A 24,220-nucleotide genomic window follows, 5' to 3' on the forward strand; every position below is an offset into this window, starting at 1 on the left:
ATCATCCAATGAGGACAGCCGGGAGCACTGAGTCATCTCTAATATACATCATCCAACAAGGACAGCCGGTAGCACTGAGCCACCTCTAATATACATCATCCAATGAGGACAGCCGGTAGCACTGAGCCACCTCTAATATACATCATCCAACGAGGACAGCCGGTAGCACTGAGCCACCTCTAATATACATCATCCAATGAGGATAGCCGGTAGCACTGAGCCACCTCTAATATGCATCATCCAATGAGGACAGCCGGGAGCACTGAGCCACCTATATTATACATCATTCAATGAGGACAGCCAGGAGCACTGAGCCACCTCTAATATACATCATCTAATGAGGACAGCCAGGAGCACTGAGCCACCTCTAATATACATCATCCAATGAGGACAGCCAGGAGCACTGAGCCACCTCTAATATACATCATCCAATGAGGACAGCTGGGAGCACTGAGCCACCTCTAACATACATCATCCAATGAGGACAGCCGGTAGCACTGAGCCACCTCTAATGTACATCATCCAATGAGGACAGCAGGGAGCACTGAGCCACCTCTAATGTACATCATCCAATGAGGACAGCTGGGAGCACAGAGCCACCTGTACTGTACATCATACAATATTACAATCTACTGTATACTGTGCTTTATGGAGCTCTGCTAATTAGCCAGCGGCTCTAGAAGATAGTAGGCAGGTCCCTGCTGCAGACTAATGGCTCGGCCTCCATAATATCGCCAGGTCTGCGTATTTGAGCTAAAAGAAACATAGAAACCCCCAACATGTTTTGCCAACATAACTGTGTCCTCAGAGGTCTGGGGGTAATTCCCATGCCTTTTAGGATTTTAGCTTGGCATTGCAGCTCAGCCCCTGGTCTTATTTGCTGTTCGGCCCCCAAGGGCAGGTGCCTAAGGCCGCCATGTTTTGGGAGGGCAACTCTTAAATGGAAGATTTTTTTTAAGCGCCGGGTCAGCTGCTCTCTGAGATCCTGATGCAGAGGCCAATAACTGACTGTAGCTGTCGGCGGCCTCTGTAGCATCAGTGTGATGCCTGCCACTTCCAGGCTGCATGGGGTATACGCTCTGACCCACATCATATGGCTTTACTGCTGGGGTTTGCCCGGCGTGTAGTACGCCTATATGAGGGCAGTGCTGTGCTGGCATAGACAGATTGTACTGTGCAGAGTAGACCACAGAGCAGAGGCGGGGGTCTACTCCGTGACCGGTGTCACACTGATGTCACAGAGGCCGGCAGCGGCTGGAGAGCAGTTTAAGCCAGTTAATAACTTCTGCATCCGGAGCGTGCTTGGAAAAATGCTCCCATTTAATAGTTGCGCCCTAGACGTGGCCGCCACAGGCAACACAGCAAAAACCGCGCTTTAGACGCACGGAGTTTGGATTTTTTGCTACATTCACATTGCAGTCGCATTAATAAAGGTGGTGACCACTTAATAACCTTGGCAGCTGCCCCTCCAGAGAGCTCGGTGCTCAAACCGGCAGAGAAAACGCCAAATAATTCAGCCCCCCTTCGGCCGGATTCACACGAACATCCGTATGTGCACAGATTTTGCACACGTGAGGCGCAGTGAATAGAACCCATTGATTACAATTGTGTCGATCACGAGCGCATATGTTGCAGGTGCAATTCCACTGTGTAAAAAACACGCAGCATGTTCTATTATTCTGTGCATTTGTGCAGTAGGGACCCATGAAAATAATTCGGCTCATTAGCCGTTTCAATGCGCAGGACCGCGGCTACGGGGATTTTTTTTGTGCTCAAATGCACACAATTTGTACAGCAAAACACGCAGTTGCGCATGCAGATCTGCAACGGCCGGTGCACAAATGTGCTTGGAAATGCGTTTGCAGCCGTGTGAAGCCTTAGGGCGCGAACAGATGTCCGTGTTTGCAGGACATTTCGGTGGCGTGAAAATCCCACCTGCAAAATGTGACAAAATGAAGCCATTGATTTTACCAGCGCAATTCTTGCGTGATATTACTACACGTGACAAAGATAGGCCCCGCCCCGTCTCCCTCGCACGCGGTTTCTCGATAGGGCAGGACCCATCTTCCTGCTTTATTTTTTCGCATGCAATAGCGCAGAGTTTGAAAGTCTTCAGACGAATACATGGGGAGGCTCCGCAGCGGCGGGGGGATTTTTGCATGCGCCCGTCTGACCCTTGGAGACCTGGAGACATTGTGAAGCCCTCGGAGGGTAGCCGGGCTTGGGGCCCGCTCACTGGCTCACTGCAGCCACGTCTTCCCACCATCGTCTCTTCTCCACCGATTCTCGCAATGGTTAACTTCATCTCCAGAAGAAATAGTAATTTTCTGCGATTTTCCATCTGACCTGTTCGCGCGTTGTAGGGATACAGCGAGCAGCTTTCTGTATCCAGATGAATCAGCACCAGTTCATATATCCTGGGGATAGCAGTCCGCGCTGCCCAGCTGTGCGATGCCGGAGCCAGCTGGATGCTTGTACGGTGGATGGCAGCATCTGCGGCTCCTTCTGTGCGCCTGTCAGATAGCGTCACACACAGCTCGCACTTCACACTTCCTCAATACCCCAGATAGCAGTTGCTTGCCGCATGCAGACACACACTTGCTTATTCCGGGGGCTCCCAGCACGGATTTCTGTCTTCACTCCTCTGGATGTTGTACAACATTCCCTCCGGGCTGTAATATTCACCGCGCTAATCTGATGTGGAGACGGAGAATCCAGGCAGATGCACTCATGGAGGGGGGTAACAGAGGAGCTGCTGCAAAGTTTGTTTCCCTTTTTATGTCCATTTTAACTTTTTCTTCATCCTTTTAAAATGCACATTACAAAAGAAAAGTATTAGGACCCTAAGGGTGCGCCGAGCCCTCGTGCTGCCGGAGGCAAAGTGCAAGATGGCGCTCCCCTCCTTCCACCAAAAAAACACTCCAATATATGCAAGATACCCAACACATATTTATATCATTGAGACTTGTCTAAAGTGACAGAGTAATAGTGGCCCTAATAGTGACTCCTGTAGTAAGTCTCCCCCATAACAGTCCCAGTAGTAGTAGTGTCCCCTGTAGTGGCCTCAGTAGTAATAGTGACCCCTTTAATGGACCTAATAGTAAAAGTGACCCCATAGTGCTCTAGTAGTAATAGTGCCCCCCTAGTGACTCCAGCAGCAACAGTGACCTCATACTGCTCTAGAAGTAATAATGGCCCCCATAGTGGCCCCAGTAGTAATAGTGACCCCACAGTGGCCTCAGTACTAATAGTGGCCCCCATAGTGGTCCCAGTAGTAATAGTATCATAGTAAGCAGCCGGTATGCTCCATAGCTGCAGGCTGAGCCAATGAAATGATTGCAGGGTTGCTGCCCAGACGGCTCGCAGCTGGCAACTAATTTTTACCAGGCATCAATATGTCAGAAAAATACAAATACCGGTCGGGTGGCAACAAACCTCCCTTTCAGGTCTTGTAGACTTCTGCGGTCTCAGGTTGCTTCATGGTAGGGCGCCCCTTTGCTATATAGCTGATAGCGGGGTGTCATGCACACAGTCTTATGGCCCCTATTTATTCTGATAGGTACATGGTATTCTATGCAGGTTTCTATAACTCTCTATGCTGCCCTACGGAGGATTTGTTCACACCCTAAATACAATGGTTGCATATGAATGAAAGCCCATTGGGAGTGAAGTCTCAGATTTGTCTAAATGGAAACATGTAAAAACCTCTACACAAAAATCATTTGGTGGAAAATAATCCATCCTCATATAAGTGGCAATACAAAATATCATACGGAGGTGCAGTGCATGGGGTGCAAGCGGCACCCATACATAAGAGGATGGCAAAGTGCACCGAATGCATGCAGTACCCTATGGAACATCACACAGACATACACAGAAACCAGAAGCAGAAGGGACTGATGCAGCACTCTACAGAGTGCCATGTGGAGGTACTGATCATACAGCACTCTACAGAGTGCCACATAGAAATACTGGTCATACAGCACTCTACAGAGTGCCACATAGAAGTACTGATCATACAGCACTCTACAGAGTGCCACATAGAAGTACTGGTCATACAGCACTCTACAGAGTGTCACATAGAAGTACTGATCATACAGCACTCTACAGAGGGCCATGTGGAAGTACTGGTGATGCAACACTCTACAGAGTGCCACATAGAAGTACTGGTCATACAGCACTTTACAGAGTGCCACATAGAAGTACTGGTGATACAGCACTCTACAGAGGGCCACATAGAAGTACTGGTCATACAGCACTCTACAGAGTGCCACATAGAAGTACTGGTCATACAGCACTCTAAAAAGGGCCACATAGAAGTACTGATCATACAGCACTCTACAGAGTGCCACATAGAAGTACTGGTGATACAGCACTCTACAGAGGGCCACATAGAAGTACTGGTCATACAGCACTCTACAGAGTGCCACATAGAAGTACTGGTCATACAGCACTCTAAAAAGGGCCACATAGAAGTACTGATCATACAGCACTCTACAGAGTGCCACATAGAAGTACTGGTCATAAAGCACTCTACAGAGTGCCACATAGAAGTACTGGTCATACAGCACTCTACAGAGGGCCATGTGGAGGTACTGATCATACAGCACTCTACAGAGGGCCACATAGAAGTACTGGTCATACAGCACTCTACAGAGGCCCATGTGGAGGTACTGATCATACAGCACTCTACAGAGTGCCACATAGAAGTACTGGTCATACAGCACTCTACAGAGGGCCATGTGGAGGTACTGATCATACAGCACTCTACAGAGTGCCACATAGAAGTACTGGTCATACAGCACTCTACAGAGGGCCATGTGGAGGTACTGATCATACAGCACTCTACAGAGTGCCACATAGAAGTACTGATCATACAGCACTCTACAGAGTGTCACATAGAAGTACTGGTCATACAGCACTCCACAGAATGCCATGTGGAAGTACTGATCATACAGCACTCTACAGAGTGCCATGTGGAGGTACTGGTGATACAACACTCTACAGAGTGCCACATAGAAGTACTGATCATACAGCACTCTACAGAGTGCCATGTGGAAGTACTGGTGATGCAACACTCTGCAGAGTGCCACATAGAAGTACTGGTGATACAGCACTTTACAGAGTGCCATGTGGAAGTACTGATCATACAGCACTCTACAGAGTGCCACATAGAAGTACTGATCATACAGCACTCTACAGAGTGCCATGTGGAAGTACTGGTGATACAACACTCTACAGAGTGCCACATAGAAGTACTGATCATACAGCACTCTACAGAGTGCCATGTGGAAGTACTGGTGATACAGCACTTTACAGAGTGCCATGTGGAGGTACTGGTGATGCAACACTCTACAGAGGGCCATGTGGAGGTACTGGTGATACAACACTCTAGAGAGTGAGCCATGGGGGAACTGGAAGCTCATATGTTACCTGTACAGGGTATTAGAAATAAGTGCAGAGAACTCAATGCTTAAAGAAAGCACTGTACCCAAGTAAACGTTAGACAGTACCCTACAGCAACCTAATGGAAGTACCTGGAACTCACACAGTATCTGTACGGAACAGCATAAAAAGTGTAAAAGGTCATTGAAAACTTCTATGAAAGTGTGTGCAGTCCATAGAGACCACTATGCAGAATTACACAGAAAGTGTGGAGTAGCTACAGGGAGCACCGCACTGAAGCACATGGAAGTTATACAGCATCTGTATATAGCATTATATAGAAATACACAGATTGTATACAGTGCCCAGGCTTAGTCAGTGTCCGATGGAACATTATATGGGGACACATAACACATGCAGTACCCTATGAAACCCCAGATGGAAGTTCATGAAGTTTTCACCCCATTCCAGTCACTCCAGTTTGTCATTCAGTTCATGGTGCAGCAACCATGAGGACACATCGCTCTACCAGGGGGTCGTTCTTGGTTTAGTGGTTCATCCTCTCTATTCTGGATACTTATTTTATGATACATGGAAATAGGAAATAACGCCAATGATCCTCCCAGCGGAAACTGCTGCCAGTGCGGCACCGAGGGGAAGCATCCCCCCAACCTGCTCATGTTCAGTATAACATTTCAGTGGATCCGGCTTACCCTGACCTCCACATAAAGCCCCCAGAGCGTCACACATGACATGCCCACCACTATAATGGCCAGTATAGCGCACCAAGTGATTCACTGCATCCCTATTCACCCCCTGAAGTCAGTATTCTGTAGAGGCAGCAATTACAGGCCTGAACCTCGCTCAGCTTTGCATGCTAACTGCTCTATGTGGATACTGGAATCATTTCCCATTCTTTGAAGCTGTCAAGCTGCCCGGGGACCGTCAGCGAGCAGCAATTTACGAATGATAGAACAATGTAGGCCGGGCTCCGAAGACGCCACCCGGCACCAGCAGACATCTTAGTCCTATTGTACCTGAATTACACGCTGTCTGCCTGGAGGATTCTTAAAGAAGTGTTACCAGAGCTTGTAGCCGCCATTCTTCCTTCATTCAGATCTACATTAGAGGGTGTGTAAACTTGTGCAATCCCGTTGTCTAACCCTTTATCAAAGATAAAATAGAAGTAGGAAACTTTTGAAACCTTCTTGATTACGGATCTGACACTATATTATGTTTGTAGCTCCCATGAGGACCATGTGTTGTGGTACATTCCATGCTGATGGCCATAGGTGGCTCCCGCTGGCCACCGGTGGTGCCTTTTGACCCTCCTATGGATCAGTACGCTCTAATCAAGCTAAGTGGCGCTCAGCCTCTACCGTGTTACCTGCCGGTCCTCAATAACAGGCTGATATTGTTTCCGTGCCGCGGCCATCTTCAGCTCTTAGTTCTCCACTCCTCATCGGTTGGGCCGGGGCTTCTTATAACCGTGGATCTTCATGAATATTCCATTGGGCTCCCAACCGTTAGGGTGCTTGAAAAGTGGCTACAAATTTAGCACAACGCGCAACTCTCTGAGAAGAAGGGAACGCTGAAGAATAAATAATACCTCCTTATTGGCTAAAAGTTTAGACTCAGCAGAACAAGGTGATCTGAGGTGCGGCGTCTGGGATGGACGGCTGCGGGGGACGATACAAGGAAGATATGGTGGGATACAGAACAGGAATTACAAGGAGACAGGGAACAGAATACAATGAAAACCACGAGTCAGAGCCCATCCTAAACACAAAGCATAACATGTGAGCGGCAAGAAAGGAAGAGTCGGTGAGCCGGTGTCACATCATGAGAAACGGGCAGGAACTCCAAGCAAAGGGATCAATTCATGAAACTATCAACAAGGAGAAGGGAGAAACACAACGGCCAAACATATATAGCCATCCAAATTCAGGTATCATAAACATAAAAAGATGGACAAATAATTAGTTTTTTTGTATATTTTTCGTCCTTCCATATTTTGCTGTATTTATATTATGAGTTTGGCTCTGCTGCTGTATTTATGTTAGGAGCTTGGCTCTAGTGCTGTATTCATGTTATGAGCTTGGCACTGGTGCTACATTTATGTTATGAGCTTGGCTCTGGTGCTGTGTTTATGTTATGAGATTGGTTCTGCTGCTGTGTTTATGTTATGAGCTTGGCTCTGGTGCTGTAATTATATTATGAGCTTGGCTCTGGTGCTATATTTATGTAATGAGCTTGGCTCTGGTGCTGTGTTTGTGTTATGAGGTTGGTCCTGCTGCTGTGTTTATGTTATGAGCTTGGCTCTGGTGCTGTAATTATATTATGAGCTTGGCTCTGGTGCTGTATTTATGTAATGAGCTTGGCTCTGGTGCTGTGTTTGTGTTATGAGCTTGGCTCTGCTGCTGTATTTATGTTATGAGATTGGCTCTGGTGGTGTGTTTATGTTATAAGCTTGGCTCTGCTGCTGTATTTATATTATGAGCTTGGCTCTAGTGCTGTATTTATGTTATGAGCTTGGCTCTGGTGCTGTATTTATGTTATGAGGTTGGTTCTGCTGCTGTGTTTATATTATGAGCTTGGCTCTGGTGCTGTAATTATATTATGAGCTTGGCTCTGGTGCTATATTTATGTAATGAGCTTGGCTCTGGTGCTGTGTTTGTGTTATAAGCTTTTCTCTGCTGCTGTGTTTATGTTATAAGCTTGGCTCTGCTGCTGTATTTATATTATGAGCTTGGCTCTAGTGCTGTATTTATGTTATAAGCTTGGCTCTGGTGCTGTATTTATGTTATGAGCTTGGCTCTGGTGCTGTGTTTATGATATGAGCTTGGCTCTGGTGCTGTATTTATGTTATGGGCTTGGCTCTGGTGCTGTGTTTATGTTATAAGCTTGGCTCTGCTGCTGTATTTATTTATATTATGAGCTTGGCTCTAGTGCTGTATTTATGTTAGGAGCTTGGCTCTGGTGCTGTATTTATGTAATGAGCTTGGCTCTGGTGCTGTGTTTATGTTATGAGCTTGGCTCTGGTGCTGTATTTATGTAATGAGCTTGGCTCTGGTGCTGTATTTATGTAATGAGCTTGGCTCTGGTGCTGTATTTATGTAATGAGCTTGGCTCTGGTGCTGTGTTTATGTTATGGGCTTGGCTCTGGTGCTGTGTTTATGTTATGAGCTTGGCTCTGGTGCTGTATTTATGTAATGAGCTTGGCTCTGCTGCTGTATTTATGTAATGAGCTTGGCTCTGGTGCTGTGTTTATGTTAGGAGCTTGGCTCTGGTGCTGTATGTGGTGCTTCTAAGACCTGTAGCAGTTTTATTTCTCCAGTAATGGAATTCTGCAAGGCCTTGTTTTTTGCCAGAAGAGTGGCATTTTTTATTGGCACCGGTTGCGGGTACCGGTGACTTATTGATTGTTTTTAATTACATTTTTTGGGAGGTGAACAAAAAAAAAATAACAATTCTGACGTTATGTTTTAAATTAGTTTTACAGCATTCGGCATGTGAAATAAAATATATTTGTTTTTCTGAGTTATTACGACTGCAGTAATAATGAATTTGTGCAACTTTTTTTTTTTTGCTGTTTTATCTATTTAAACATTTTTTGTGTGAAACTTTATTAAACTTTTTTGACACAATTTTTTATTCCCTGGAGCGGACTTGAAGATGTGATCATTCGATCACTAGGATAGTACACTGCATTACTTATGTAGTGCATTCTACTAAGCCTATGGCAGCAGCCTGTTAGACTCTGCTGGAGGCGGGGCCTGATAGACTGACTTACAGGGCAGGCATGGAGGACTTTATCAGGCTTCTGACTGCCATCAGAGCCCATTGGTACCTTGCAATCATATTGTGGAGTGCCGATGGGTGAAAAATGAGCCCTGCCCCCCCCCCCCCCCCCCCATCATCTGCTAACATACTGCAATTGTTATTGACTGTGGCTTGTAAGGGTTTAAACTGCCACAGATTTAGATGTATTGCAGTCATGAAGGGGTTAACCTGTAATTATATAAAAGCAGGTGACCCCTTTAATGTTGTACGACTGTGTGCGAGTTAATGGAATATTGCGCAGTCCTGCCGCGGTCTGTATAATGGATGAACAGAGATGTTGTATATACTACACGCTGTGGGTTAAAACTTGGCTTGAGAGCCGCTCCACCGGTTTCCACTACTCAGATGAGCGCGCTGGCTGGTGCGGCACTCGAGGGATCTTCCCGCTGCCAAGTGAAGTCGTTCTGCTCAGATGCCGAGATACATCTGTAGTCTTGTCTTTTGTGATCAACAATGGGCATGCGAGGCTGATGCGTTTCTTATTATTTATTGTGTATCTCCAACCTCTGTGGGGACCGAGTCTGTAAGAACAAAGCTCGCCGCGCCGTCGGATCCAGCAGAACTGCAATAACCACATTTTTAAAGAATATGCAACTCGCAGACTAAGTGCAGATGTCGGGGGGGAGGGGGAAATTGGGTCACAAGAAACAAGACGGAAAATGTAAATTGTGTCTTCTGTTCTGGAAAAAGAAACTTGTCTGCTACAAAGTCCGGGATTACGGCGGGGAGATCAGTGGGATCGCTGGAACGCCTAACAGCACCAAACAGGCTGCAAGAATGGCGCTCATTAGATTATGAGGAATATCAGTTGGATCTCAATAAGCCGCATTACTGCTGCTAAATTACAAGTCAGAACTTCGGAGGCTTTGTTCAGAGGTAAAAAAAATAATTAGCGGAGAGGTCTCTGGTATCAGGAAGAGAGGAGGACAGAGAGGGGTCTGCAGACTCATCCTCAACAGAAGGGGGTCACATGTATGGACACAAGGGGAAATATGGGGGACGCAGCAAATAGGTGTACCGGACCTTCCAGGGCCTTCATTATATGGATATACACATGAACTTACACCATACAAAGTCTTATATGTGTAGATTGATACACAATGCACACTGCCATATACAACATACCTACATGCAGTACTTGGATACACACACCGCTCCAGGAACTAGGAGCACCGGTGGTCTTCTCATTCATCCTCCCCGTGGATGGCCATGGAATAAGGAGATGGAACAGAATTCTAGAGGTGAACAACTGGCTACATCAATGGTGCTGTCAGCAAAGATTTGGATTCCTAGACCATGGAGTGAATTACATATACGATGGACTACCTGCTAGGAACGGGTTGTACCTTACAGACAGGTAAGCATATATTTGGTGGGCGCCTTACTTCACTCATTAGGAGAGCTTTACACTAGAACAATATGGGAAGTGAAGGTAACAATATACAGCTAATGAATATATTAGGGAACCTCACTATTAGAAGTGGAAAGAAAGAACAAAGACAAACAATTCAGAAAGCAAGTAGAGGAGCAAGAGACCCCGATCACAAACTAACATGTTTCTACACAAATGCCCAGAGCTGGGAAACAAACAAAGAGAACTGGAGCTCCGAACACAGGAAGAGAAATATGATGTCATCGGCATCACGGAAACTTGGTGGGATGATACACATGATTGGATACAAGGCTTGAAGGATACAATGTATTTATAAGAAACAGACCTAATAAAAGGGGAGGAGGTGTTGTGTTGTATGTTAGGAAAGCATTCATCTCCACAGAGATTCAAGCTTCAGAGCTGGGAGTTCTGTAGAAACTGTTTGGGTAAGAATACAAGGAGAGAACAACAGAAAGGACACCATTGTAGGCATTTACTATAGGCCGCCTGGACAAGCAGAAGATATGGAGGAACTCTTTCTACATCAGATGGCCAAGGTCTCAGAGAAGCCCAACATAGTGATCATGGGGGATTTTACCCATCCAGACATTTGTTGGGAATCTCTCAGGTAAAAGTAATGGATCCAACAGATTCTTATCCGCTCTTGGTGACAACTTTATCTTCCAGAAGGTCGAAGAGAAATCAACGGGATCTGCTATCATGGACCTAATTCTTACGAACTGGGAGGGAATGGTTGAGGGAGTAAGGGTGGCCGGGACCTTAGGAGGCAGTGATCATGATATCCTTGGATGTTGGATAACAAGGGGAGGAAGACCTGAGAAGACTCAGACCTCAAGGTTGGATTTCAGAAAGGCAGATTTCAATGAACTCAGAAAGAGGAAGAATCCAATGGCTGGATGTTCTTAAGGACAGAAATGTCCAAGAACGTTGGTAAGTATTGTGAAATGAGATTCTCAAAGCACAATCGTTGCCAATCCCTAAAAGAACGAAGAATGGGAAGCATTTAAAGAGACCCGGATGGATGAACACAGAACTTGTACACATGTTAAAGAGGAGGAACATATGTTCATCAAATGGAAAGAGGGGGGGGGGGGTTATCTAAAGAAGAATATAATGCGGTCTGCAGAAACTGCAGGGCAAGTGTCAGAAAAGATAAGACTAATAATGAATTGAGGCTTGTAAGAGAGGCCAAAAGCAATAAAAAAGGAGTTGGGGGTCAAAAGCAAAAGAAAAGTCAGAGATGCTATTGGATGCTTACAAGATAAAAATGGTGAGTTGGTGAAGAATGATGCTGAGAATTCAGAGCCTATTTTGTATCTGGTACATCTGTAGATATAACATCAGCTAATCTCCCTGTGCTATTGGGGGAATACAAGAATGCAGGCTATCTGTAAGCAGAGAGGGAATTGATGGGAAACTGATCAAGTTTGCTGATGGCACAAAGCTAGGAGGGATAGCCAACACTAGGGAAGAGAGAGAGAGAGAGGATTTAAAAAGATCTAGAAAAGCTTGCACAGTGGGCAGCGACTAAAAGAATGGTATTTAACAAGGAGAAATGCAAAGTCCTACATCTGGGCAAGAAAAATAAAGAAAGCACATACAGAATGGGAGGAATTGGGCTAAGGAGCAGCACATGTGAAAAAGACTTGGGTATACTAATAGATCACAGACTGAACATGAGTCAACAATGTGATGCAGCAGCCAAAAAGGCAAACCCAATTCTGGGATGTATTAAGAGAAGCATAGAGTCTAGATCACATGAGGTCATTATCCCCCTCTACTCCTCCTTAGTCAGACCTCATCTGGAATACTGGGTCCAGTTCTGGGGTGTAAGAGAAGCATAGAGTCTAGATCATGTGAGGTCATTATCCCCTCTACTCCTCCTTAGTCAGACCTCATCTGGAATACTGTGGCCAGTTCTGGGATGTATTAAGGGAAGCATAGAGACTAGATCATGTGAGGTTATTATCCCCTCTACGCTTCTTAAGGGCTTATTCCCAAGAGCATATATCGGATGGCATTTTCACGTCTGGACGATATACACTACCATCTGGGGCATAGAAGCTTGAGAACAGGCGCACAAATCTACCGTTTATGCACCCGTTCAAAAGGCATGCGCCACGGCGTATATACGCCGAGGTCACCATGCCGTCACCATTTTCCCCTCTCTCCCCTCTTGCAGGCTCACCTCTGCTCTCCTTGCCGCTCATTCTTTGCAATGGGGCAAGACTGGATGTAGCTAGGCTCCACCCCTTCCCCACAGCTAGCAATAGGAAGAGGCAGTACGGGGCGGCGCACAACTCTGCCCCTTCCCATTGCAAAGAATGAGCGGGGAGGAGAACAGAGGTGAGCCTGCGAGCGGGCAGGAGAGCAGAGGGAGGGAGTTTAGCAGCAATGCTGCTTAACTCCCTCCCACCCCCAGATGTTGTCATAGGCTCCTATAGGACCCCATGCAGCCGACGTATTCTGGCCTAAAAGACAGTTCCAGGACTATCTTTTGGGCCCGATGTAAAAACGCCCGGCGCTACATTGGCCTGCCGGGCCCCTTAACGTTTAAGGAATACGGCCATGTGATCTTATGCAATGGAATCCAATGTATCACATCACAGCGTTTATCGGTCGGCCATGAAAACGACCGGCTGATATATGCCTGTGGGAATAAAGCCTTAGTCAGAGCTCATCTGGAATACTGTGTCCAATTCTGGGATGTATTAAGAGAAGCATCGAGTCTAGATCATGTGAGGTCATTATCTTCCTCTACTCTTCCTTAGTCAGACCTCATCTGGAATACTGGGTCCAGTTCTGGGCACCCCACTTTATAAAAGACATAGACAAACTGGAGCAAGTTCAGAGAAGAGTTACCAAGATGGTGAGCGGTCTGCAAATCATGTCCTATGAGGAACGGTTAAAGGATCTGGGAATGTTTAGCAGAAGAGAAGGCTGAGAGGAGACATAATAGCAGTCTACAAATATCTGAAGGGCTGTCACAGTGCAGAGGGATCAGCCCTATTCTCATCTGCACAAGGAAAGACTAGAAGCAATGGGATGAAACTGAAAGGGAGGAGACACAGATTAGATATTAGACAGAGAGGGGGATCAATGAGTGGAACAGGTTGCCACGGGCGGTGGGGAGTTCTCCTTCAATGCAAATGTTCAAACAAAGGCTGGCAGACATCTGTCTGGATGATTTAGTGATCCTGCACTGAGCGGGGGGTTGGACCCGATAACCCTGGAGGATCCGATGACCCCGGAGGACGCTTCTAACTCAGACATAGATACATCACACACACATGGCCATATGCATACCTACAGACAGTTTAGAGATGTACACATATAAGCTATACATACAGTAGTAGACAATACATACATACTTGAACACAAAGTCAAACATACGATATAGATACATATGTGGTTACACACATCGCCTTATCCATACCTATATACTAAGATACACACATGTATACATACATGAACACATGCACAGATACAAGCACATTTACACTCACAGACTCTTGTACTGCAGAACTTTCTTCATCAGCCTTCAGATTACTTAAGAGACTTTTTGGTTTTCTGTTTTTGCCCTCTTGGGGACTAATCTTTCTTCTGCTCCTTTAGGACGGTGACCGTCTCAAACCGAGATGCCGACCTCGTCCACCTAGAGACTAAAACCCCGGAAGGACGTAAGTGACATCGGCTGCGGCATCTGTATCGCGTCTTGTGCATTTTTGTATTGTGTATTTTATACAATTCAATACTTCACTAACACTATTAACCCCTTCCAATCCGATCCCTGCCCCCTGCCCCACTCTTAGTTATTTTGGGTGGGAAAGCATATTGTTGATTCCTTGGAATAACTCAACAGAAACCCTAACCCACTAACGAACCTATCCTAAACTACTGTATTAACACTAATCTACACTACTAAACCGACCAACCCTCCCCTACCAACCCTAACCTACTAACCCTAACCTACCATACTAACACTAATGTACACTCCTAAACCGACTAACCCTCCCCTACCAACCCTAACCTACTAACTAACCTAACCCTAACCTACTGTACTAACACTAATCTACACTCCTAAACCGACCAACCCTCCCCTACCAACCCTAACCTACTAACCCTCACCTACTGTACTAACGCTAATGTACACTCCCATACCGACCAACACTAACCTACTAACCCTAACCTACTAACCCTCACCTACTAACCCTAACCTACCGTACTAACACTAATGTACACTGCTAAACCGATCTACACTCCGAAACCGACCAACACTCCCCTACCAACCCTAACCTACTAACTAACCTTACCCAAACTACTGTACTAACACTAATCTACACTCTGAAACCGACCAACCCTCCCCTACCAACCCTAACCTACTAACCCTCACCTACCGTACTAACACTAATCTACACCCCTAAACCGACCAACCCTAACCTACTAACTAACCTAACCCTCACCTACTGTACTAACACTAATCCACACTCCTAAACCTACCAACCCTCCCCTTCCAACCCTACCCTACTAAGTAACTAACCCGGACCTAGAGTACTAATCCTATTAACCTCACTTTATTAACCCTACCAACTCTAACCTACTAACCCTAACGTAGTTACCCTAACCTACTGTACTAACACTTATCTACACTCCTAAACCGACCAACTCTCCCCTACTAACCCTAAGCTACTAACCCTAACCTACCATACTAACACTAATGTACACTCCTAAACCGACTAACCCTCCCCTACCAACCCTAACCTAGTAACTAACCTAACCCTAACCTACTGTACTAACACTAATCTACACTCCTAAACCGACCAACCCTCCCCTACCAACCCTAACCCTCACCTACTGTACTAACACTAATCTACACTCCTAAACCTGACCTAGAGTACTAATCCTATTAACCTCACTTTATTAACCCTACTAATCCTGACCTACTAACTCTACTAACACAAACCTGCAGCACTCTTCCTATTAAACTAGCACTACTAATTTTAACTCTCTAATTCTACAACTACTAACCTATTAACCCTCATCTTACAGGGTAGGGGATAAGTTGCTGATTGGTGGGGTCTCCTGTCACTGCAGGGGTTACTTCTCTCTCTGAAGTCACTGCGGATGGTGCGCCGGCGAAGCACGTGGGTAGCACTCCATTCATTTCATCAGTGCTAACAGATACCTGAGCAGGTGCTACTCAGGTATCTCCGCAGTCCCACTCAAAGCGAATGCAGCACTAGTGCACTTGCATTACCAGTAGAGATGAGCGAGCATACTCGTCCGAGCTTGATGCTCGTTCGAGTATTAGGGTGCTCGAGATGCTCGTTACTCGAGACGAGTACCACGCGGTGCTCGTCTCGATTAAACGAGCACTGACCATTGAATTCAATGGAGCCGACAATACAGCCGGCTCCATTGAAAGCAATAGGCTGCCGGCGATCGCACAATGAATTTTCGGGAAGGGCTTAAATATATAAGCCCTTCCCTGCAATTCATCCAGAAATGTGTAAAAATAAAAAATATATATACTCACCTGGTCCCAGCAGACGGAGTTCAGCTGCGGCCAGCTGGCAGTTCTCCTGAACTGCTCTCTGTAGTATTCAGCAGCCGGGGATTTAAAATCCCCGCCTGCTGAATGAGCTGCCTCTGATTGGTCACAGCGCTGAGCCAATCAGAGGCAGATCTCACTCACACCCATCCATGAATTCATGAATGGGTGAGTGCGTGCCGCCTCTGATTGGCTCAGCGCAGCTCTCAGCTGAATGACAGCAGTTCAGCACCACAGTGCAGGGGACAGCAGGAGAAGATGAGGCTGTGCCCCAGCAGCTGAAGGGAGGTAAGTATCTATTTTTTTGTTTTTTAAATCACTTTTAATTCATTTCCAGGGAATGGCTTATATGTAAAGCCCTTCCCTGAAAAAGAATTTGGGTGTGCCAGCGGACCATTGTCTTCAATGGAGTCGCCGGCAGCAGCAGCGGCTCCATTGAAGAGAATGCCTGCATTTTTATTCTTTTTTACACTAAAATCTTTCTTTTTCAGGTAAGGGCTTATATATTTAAGCCCTTCCCGACAATTCATCCCCGCGCTCGCCGGCAGCCCATTGCTTTCAATGGAGTCGGCTGTATTGCCGGCTCCATTGAATTCAATGGGCTAACATCGTTCTTCTCTGCCACAGGTGTTACAGCTGTGGCAGAGGAGAACAATCGTTATGCTGACAGTGAGGGGGGGGGGGGGTGCTTGCCACTATTGTGGCTTAATAGTGAGACCTCAGAGCCCAAAATGCAGCCCTGCATGTTGCTCCTCGCCTGCCCTATCCATTTCTGTGTTTTGTACATGACTTTGGTGATTTGCTAAGATTTTCACAAATGAAAACCTTAGCGGAGCACCAGTCATATACAAAAATGCTCGAGTCGCCCATTGACTTCAATGGGGTTCGTTACTCGAAATGAACTCTCGAGCATCACTGAAAGTTCGACTCGAGGAACGAGCACTCGAGCATTTTGGTGCTCGCTCATCTCTAATTACCAGCACTCCATTTACTCTCCTCCTCACTGCAAGGGGTGCAGTAACCCCACAGTGAGGGGGATGGGGGACACAGGACCCCCGATCTCAAGATTGGTGAGGGTCTCAGCGGAGAGATCTCCACGATCAGCAAGTCATCCCCTGTCCTGCGGATATCCTGTGGATAGGAGATTACTTGTAATTGTGGTACAATCCCTTCAAACCTGCTATCCCCATTAACTCTTATCCTACTAACCCTGATCTGCTAGCTCCAGTAACACTAACCCATTAACTAGATTAACCATAACCTACCAAACTAACTCTATTAACCCTTACCCTTATAATCCGATCCCACTACTTCTACGAACCCTAACCTGCTAACCCTAGTGACACTATCTCACTATCTCTACTAACCCCATTAACCCTTTCACACTAATTTTACTAACTCTATAAACCCTCACTTTATGAACCTTTCCCTAATAGTATGTGCACGGGGAATTCATTGTGGAAATCCATGTCAGATTCAGCCTTAAATAAGTGTCAAAACCAGAGTATTACTGTGATTATTGGCGCAGATACACAAGCCGAAGGGGCCTTGTCAAGGTGCACGTGCAGAACGTCAACGCAGAAAATCACACTTCCACTTGTTGTAGCGTCAAGAAGTAATACTTCCCCTATTGATGCAGAAATGCTCGAGTTCTGCATGCAGATCCAAAAAGAGAACATTCTGCTGTCAATTCCTCCATGTAAACATACCCTTACGTTACTAACCCTATAATGTTACCCTACTAACCCTAACCCAATAATCCTACTAATCATAAACCACTAAACCTACTAACCCTCACCCTACTAACCCTCACTCTACTAACCCTCACCCTACTAACCCTCACTTTTAACCATGCTCACCTGGGATCAGCCGGTTACCGGGGAATTCACGGCTTTGAGAAGTCCTGCAGAGCTGTTTGTGGTGGAAGGGCTCAAAAATTACAATTGCCTTTTTGTCAACCTGTTCTTGCCATTGATTGATTGTTCTTTTAGTCCTCCTGCTCAGTCCTCCAGCTATGGATGTAGCTATAAATAGGGCAGAGATGACATTCACACCCGACCCTGGTGCCTGAAGGGGGCACCACAACCCCTCTGCCACAAAGGATGCCTCTAGATGCCGCTCTTCCTCCGGCCCATTCTCACCATCCTGTATGGCACTATAATTACTCCATGTGTAAGTGCCAAAAGGTGGATTGGTGTCTTTTCTCTATTTATATTGCAACACCTCAGAGGGGTGACCCCGGGCGCCTGACTGACGTGGAGAGCTGGGAGGGATAAGTGCTCTCTTATCACGGTGGCACTTACCAGGCTCTGGTCCCAGAAGGATGAAACTTAAAGGGGTTGTCTCGCGGCAGCAAGTGGGGGTATACACTTCTGTATGGCCATATTAATGCACTTTGTAATATACATCGTGCATTAAATATGAGCCATACAGAAGTTATTCACTTACCTTCCCTGCGCTGGCGTCCCCGTCTCCATGGCTCCGTCTAACTTCAGCGTCTAATCGCCCGATTAGACACGCTTGCGCAGAAGGGTCTTCTGCCTTCGGGTCTGTCTGGGCACGAGCGGCCTTCTGGCCCCGCCCCTTCTACGCATCATCGCATAGCTCCGCCCCATCATGTATGCCGATTCCAGCCAATCAGGAGGCTGGAATCGGCAATGGACCGCACAGAGCCCACGGTGCACCATGGGAGAAGAACCACGGTGCATCGTGGGTCAAGATCCCGGTGGCCATCTTGGAGGAAAAGGATGAATACGGTCCTACAGTCCACGATATCTGTATGGCATCGCTCCTGGACTGGGAGCACTCCGGAGGAGGAAGGGGGGTAGGGGTCACTCCACAGACTCTATGGCAGACAATAACTAAAGAAGGCTTAGCCAATAAACACCCCGCATGGCAGGCGCGTGGGTGTCACAAAAAAGTAACTCTGTGCGGTGAACTCGACTATGGATGACCGCACAGGTAAAGCCTGTAGTGTGAACAGGTACCTGTTTAGATTTAGTGTAGGGCTCTCTCTCTCTGATGATGGGACTCCCTCCTCTCACATCCACACTCCACTCGCTACGGGATGTCTCTCCTCTTCCTCCATCTTCACCTAAATGGAAGCTGAAGGTGCTTCCCTGCGGCTCTGTGTTAGCACTCTCTGCTCATGAAGATGGAGTCCTTTCCCACTCTCTCCCATTTATCACCTCACTTGTATCACATGACAAGACAAACTGATACATTTACATGCAGGCAGTGATGTTATTAACATTAACCTCTCCAGCGCCGCAGCTGTGCAACACACACTGGATATGCCAGGACAGTTTTGCACAGTGCATCTACATAGGACAAGCATGTAGGACAATTAGGGAAGGGACCAGGATGCTGTACAATATGGACTCCAGATCATTAGGTGTCAGACTAATGGAATCGTATAGGGTCTGAGGGTCCAGAGCATGACCCAGGGAGGGATCCAAACAGCACAAGAGACAGTAGTCCTGCCCCCCCCTTGGTGCCAGCACCACACATGACACAATGTACCTATTTTGCCCAGAGTGTTCCTGTAACCCATGTACAGATGTTGCAAAGTGTAACCCGACGACAATCAATCGCTGCAACAAATGCTCTAACCTAAACACAACAAAAACCATTGAAAAGGCGCGTAACCCCTCTGTGCTGCCGTCGTCATGTTAAGCTTGGCTCCATCCGTATCTGCTTTGCATTAACTGGTTTATTGCCTTGTTACAGGCCTGGCGATGTTTACCTCCTCATTGCTCTTCCCTTCTGCTCGCTCTCTGCCGCCGCACGCTATTTAAATGAGCCCCTCTCTAAGTGGAAAGTTTTCAGTGCAAATGAATTCTGTTCTTTCTTATGCTAATCAGGAGCCTGTGAAATCACTTCTATGAACCTTTACAGGAGCGTCCTCCTCTCGGAGGCAGATTACGGAGCCGCAGCATTGTACCGCCTAATCCTCGCCGCAGATCGCCAGATATTAAATTCAATTAAACTAATAATAATAAATAAAAGGGACGCCAATCCTTTCTGCGGATGCGGCCGCGGGCCGGAGAGCCCTCACACAGATCTGTAGGCAGAAGCTGCGTCTACCCTTCTTGGGGCATTTAAAGTGCAATGCCAGGGAAAACCGGAAAATGTTGGCATGACTGCAGTTAACCCCTTATGTCCCTCCTACCCCCAGTGCTCATTGCTGTAGGAAGTTAAGATATGAGTTGCTGCTTGCAGGTTCTTCACCCTGAAGAGCTGCTTCTGCATACACTATAATGACCATCGCATACCTCTAACCAAAGGCCAGAGGTCTTACAGTTTGCTACTCCAGTAATCACAGGTGGTTGCCACACTTAGGCCATTGCAGCCACCATCTTGATTCACTACTGCTGCAGTTGATCGCTGTTCACTGGTTTGGACTAAATAAAGACTGCAAGACAGTGGAAACGTTGTCTACCTGCGCACATTCAGTAAAGATGACGCGCTCAGCTATGTGGCTATTGTGCTTTCCATATCCCTGCTGCGGCTCCAGCTTACAAAGGATTGAATGTATGGATCCCGGATTCAGATCCATGTCTTTGAGCCTCCATTATTTACCCCGGTTACACCCCCTTCAGATTGAGGAACGTTCAAGCGCTGCTGCCATTTCTTTGTTGCATCGAGGACTCGCCAACTGTGCAGAGAAGGAAGAGGGAACTTTGCAATTTATGTGCATATATTCCCATAAAGTCACTTATCCCGTAATCCCAAAGGTAGGATGATGAAGAGCCTTCAGCTGCTCAATCACATGGAGATTGGAGGGAAACGTTCTACAAAGCAGCAACAAACTGTGCATCACCAACGAGTCGGAGCATATTTAGAGGGGCAGGTATTAAAGGGACAAAGAAAATTAAAGGGATTTTCCTCACGGCCACTTCTGCTGAATTTCCCCTATTTTTTCTGCTTTCAGAACAAAATTTTGCCCTATGGCAGGAGGGAGAGGGAGGGGGTATATGACCTGCATTTGTTGTTCACTTCCGCCCTTTCGAGAAAGGGAGCTGCCACTTTGAGAACAGGAGCTCCTGAGTTGGAGCCCCAACAGTAGTCCTCTCCCTTCAGGATGGCCTCTGGACATGCCAGGGGTGGGCTTTCCTCGATACCTTTGATGTAATTCCCTTGTAAGCGTGGGACATGGACATTGTGGTCTGGTTCCCATGAGTTTTCCTCCAGACCACTAGGTATTGTAGTTTGCCTCTAGAATCATAGAATGATAGGGTCTGAAGGGACCTCCAGGGTCATCGGGTCCAACCCCCCTGCTCAGTGCAGGATCACTAAATCATCCAGACAGATATTTGTGCAGCCTTTGTTTGAACACTTCCATTGAAGGAGAACTCCCCACCCGTGGCAACCTGTTCCACTCATTGATCCCCCTCACTGTCTAATATCTAATCTGTGTCTCCTCCATTTCAGTTTCATCCCATTGCTTCTAGTCTTTCCTTGTGCAGATGAGAATAGGGCTGATCCCTCTGCACTGTGACAGCCCTTCAGATATTTGTAGACCGCTATTAAGTCTCCTCTCAGCCTTCTCTTCTGCAAGCTAAACATTCCCAGATCCTTTAACCGTTGCTCATAGAACATGATTTGCAGACCGCTCACCATCTTGGTAACTCTTCTCTGAACTTGCTCCAGTTTGTCTATGTCTTGTATAAAGTGGGGTGCCCAGAACTGGACCCAGTATTCCAGATGAGGTCTGACTAAGGAAGAGTAGATCCAGACTCTATGCTTCTCTTAATACATCCAAGACTTGTGCTTGCTTTTTCGGCTGCTGCATCACATTGTTGACTCATGTTCAGTCTATGATCTATTAGTATACCCAAATCTTTTTCAGATGTGCTGCTGCTTAGCCCAATTCCTCCCATTCTGTATGTGCTTTTTTTCATTTTTCTTGCCCAGATGTAGGACTTTGCATTTCTCCTTGTCGAATACCATTCTTTTAGTCACCGCCCACTGTGCAAGCTTTTCTAGATCTTTTTAATCCTCTCTCTCTTCCATAGTGTTAGCTATCTCTCCTAAATTTGTGTTCTCAGCAAATCAGTTTACCATCAATTCCCTCCTCCAGATCATGTATAACAATGTTGACCAACACTGGGCTAGGACAGGGCCTTGCGGTCCCCACTTGATACATTCTTCCACTTGGATGTGCAGCCATTTATGACCACTCTTTGAGTATGATCACTCAGCCAGTTGTGAATCCACCTAACAGTTGCCTTGTCAATCCTAGATTCAGTCATTTTTTCAATAACTATAGTATGAGATACTTTGTCAAATGCTTTACTAAGGTCAAGATATACTATATCCACCGCATTTCCCTGATCATCCCAGTCGGTGATACTATTATAGAAGGAAATTGATTCGTCTGACATGACTTGTTTGTTACAAACCCATGCTGGCTCTAGTTAATTACACCATTCTCATCCAAGTATTAGCATACATGCTGTTTAATAATCTGTTCAATGATCTTTCCCGGTATAGAAGTCGGGCTCACAGGCCTGTAGTTTCCTGGATCCACCTTCTTCCCTTTTTTGAAGATAGGGACATTTGCCCTTTTCCAATCTTCTGGGACTTCTCCTGTTTCCCAGCAATTTTCATAGATTATGGAGAGTGGCTCAGTAATTACCTCCGATTCTTCCTTTAGGATCCTAGGATGTAATTCATCTGGACCTTGGGACTTGAATTCATGTAAGTTAGCTAAGTGTTCCCTCATCATCTCTCTGCTAACAGATAGCCTGCATTCTTGTATCCCCCAATAGCACAGGGAAGATCAGTTGATGTCCCATCTATTTTCTGAGAGAAAACAGATACAAAATAAGAATTTAAAAGTTCGTCCTTCTCAACATCATTCTTAACCAATTCACCATTTTCATCTTGTAAGTATCCAATAGCATCTTTGACTTTTCTTTTGCTTTTGACCCCCCAAATCCTTTTTTATTGCTTTTGTCCTCTCTTACAAACTGGTATAGCAGTTTGAACCCAAGCAATTGGATTGGGTTTCGCTACTAAAAGGCAATGTGATTGATGAATGTGACCTGATTGGCTTGAGAATAAGCTTTGGCACTCACCTCAGTACTGTGGTCTCCTTAAACAGATGATCACATATTGATGACTTTTTCTAAGGATAGTTCATCAATACTGGTGTCCCAGAAAACCCCTTTAAAATGAGGACCTCCATTTAGGACCAAGCAGTGAGCCGCTGCAGAGTGTGGCTCTTGCTCTGGAAGACTCGTGGCGACCATATAAAAGACAAAGCTCACATTTTAGTGGCCATTGAAGGAAATGTCTATGACCACCAAATGCTTCCCCAGGCTGATTGCCTATTTAGAGGGAGGGGGGGAGCTCAAACTTTAACTACAAGAAATTCAATCTACTTGATCTATAAACCTGGCATGGGAGGGTAGGATAAAGTAATCATCTATGTTCCAAAGCTATTTATATACCGGCAAGGATCAGCTGACAAGTTGGCAGCTACCATAACTCTATATGCATTGTTGGCAGACATGTCATCAATTAAGTGCCTTATTATTCAGGGTGCAAAATAACTCCCATCAAGGAACTTACCGGATAGGATGACCACTCCTTTGGTGGTTACACAAAGAGAGGTCCATGTGAACACTGTTGGATCCATGGTAGATCTTGCTTGGATCAGGCTGATGTGCGCCAATGATTATGTGACGGCACTGATGATACCACCACCAATGTCGGTAGGGAATATGTTAATTTTAATTTGTTGACTTCACCGGCACTTCAGGACCATTCTGGAGGTGCTGAAAATCCAAGAGAACACTCGGATTTAGTGTTGAACCACAAAGGAACATTAGTTCAGAATGTCCCATAATTCAGTCCTGAGAATCACGGATGATGAGAATTCCACAGTGGATCCAGAAAGTATTCAGACTCTCACTTTTTTACATGTTGTTATGTTGTACCCATAATTCTGCACTCAATACTCCATAATGACAAAGTGACAGCAGAATGGGAGAAATCTGTGTAACCCTTTTTAAATGAAAAACTAGCATTTTGATATGACA

The 24,220-nt window shown here is 46.0% G+C and overlaps 1 protein-coding gene across 1 annotated transcript in view; it reads left to right on the plus strand.

The window, feature by feature from the left end:
- The window catches only part of SORCS1 (sortilin related VPS10 domain containing receptor 1), a 619,679-nt gene that overhangs the window by 402,562 nt on the left and 192,897 nt on the right, over positions 1-24,220 (plus strand). The window contains exon 6 of the mRNA XM_066601489.1: positions 14,237-14,301. Within this exon, the coding sequence (XP_066457586.1) occupies positions 14,237-14,301 (65 nt within the window). The remainder of the gene's footprint in view (positions 1-14,236; positions 14,302-24,220) is intronic.

Source organism: Eleutherodactylus coqui, chromosome 4, assembly GCF_035609145.1.
Source record: "Eleutherodactylus coqui strain aEleCoq1 chromosome 4, aEleCoq1.hap1, whole genome shotgun sequence".
Taxonomy (NCBI): Eukaryota; Metazoa; Chordata; class Amphibia; order Anura; family Eleutherodactylidae; genus Eleutherodactylus; species Eleutherodactylus coqui.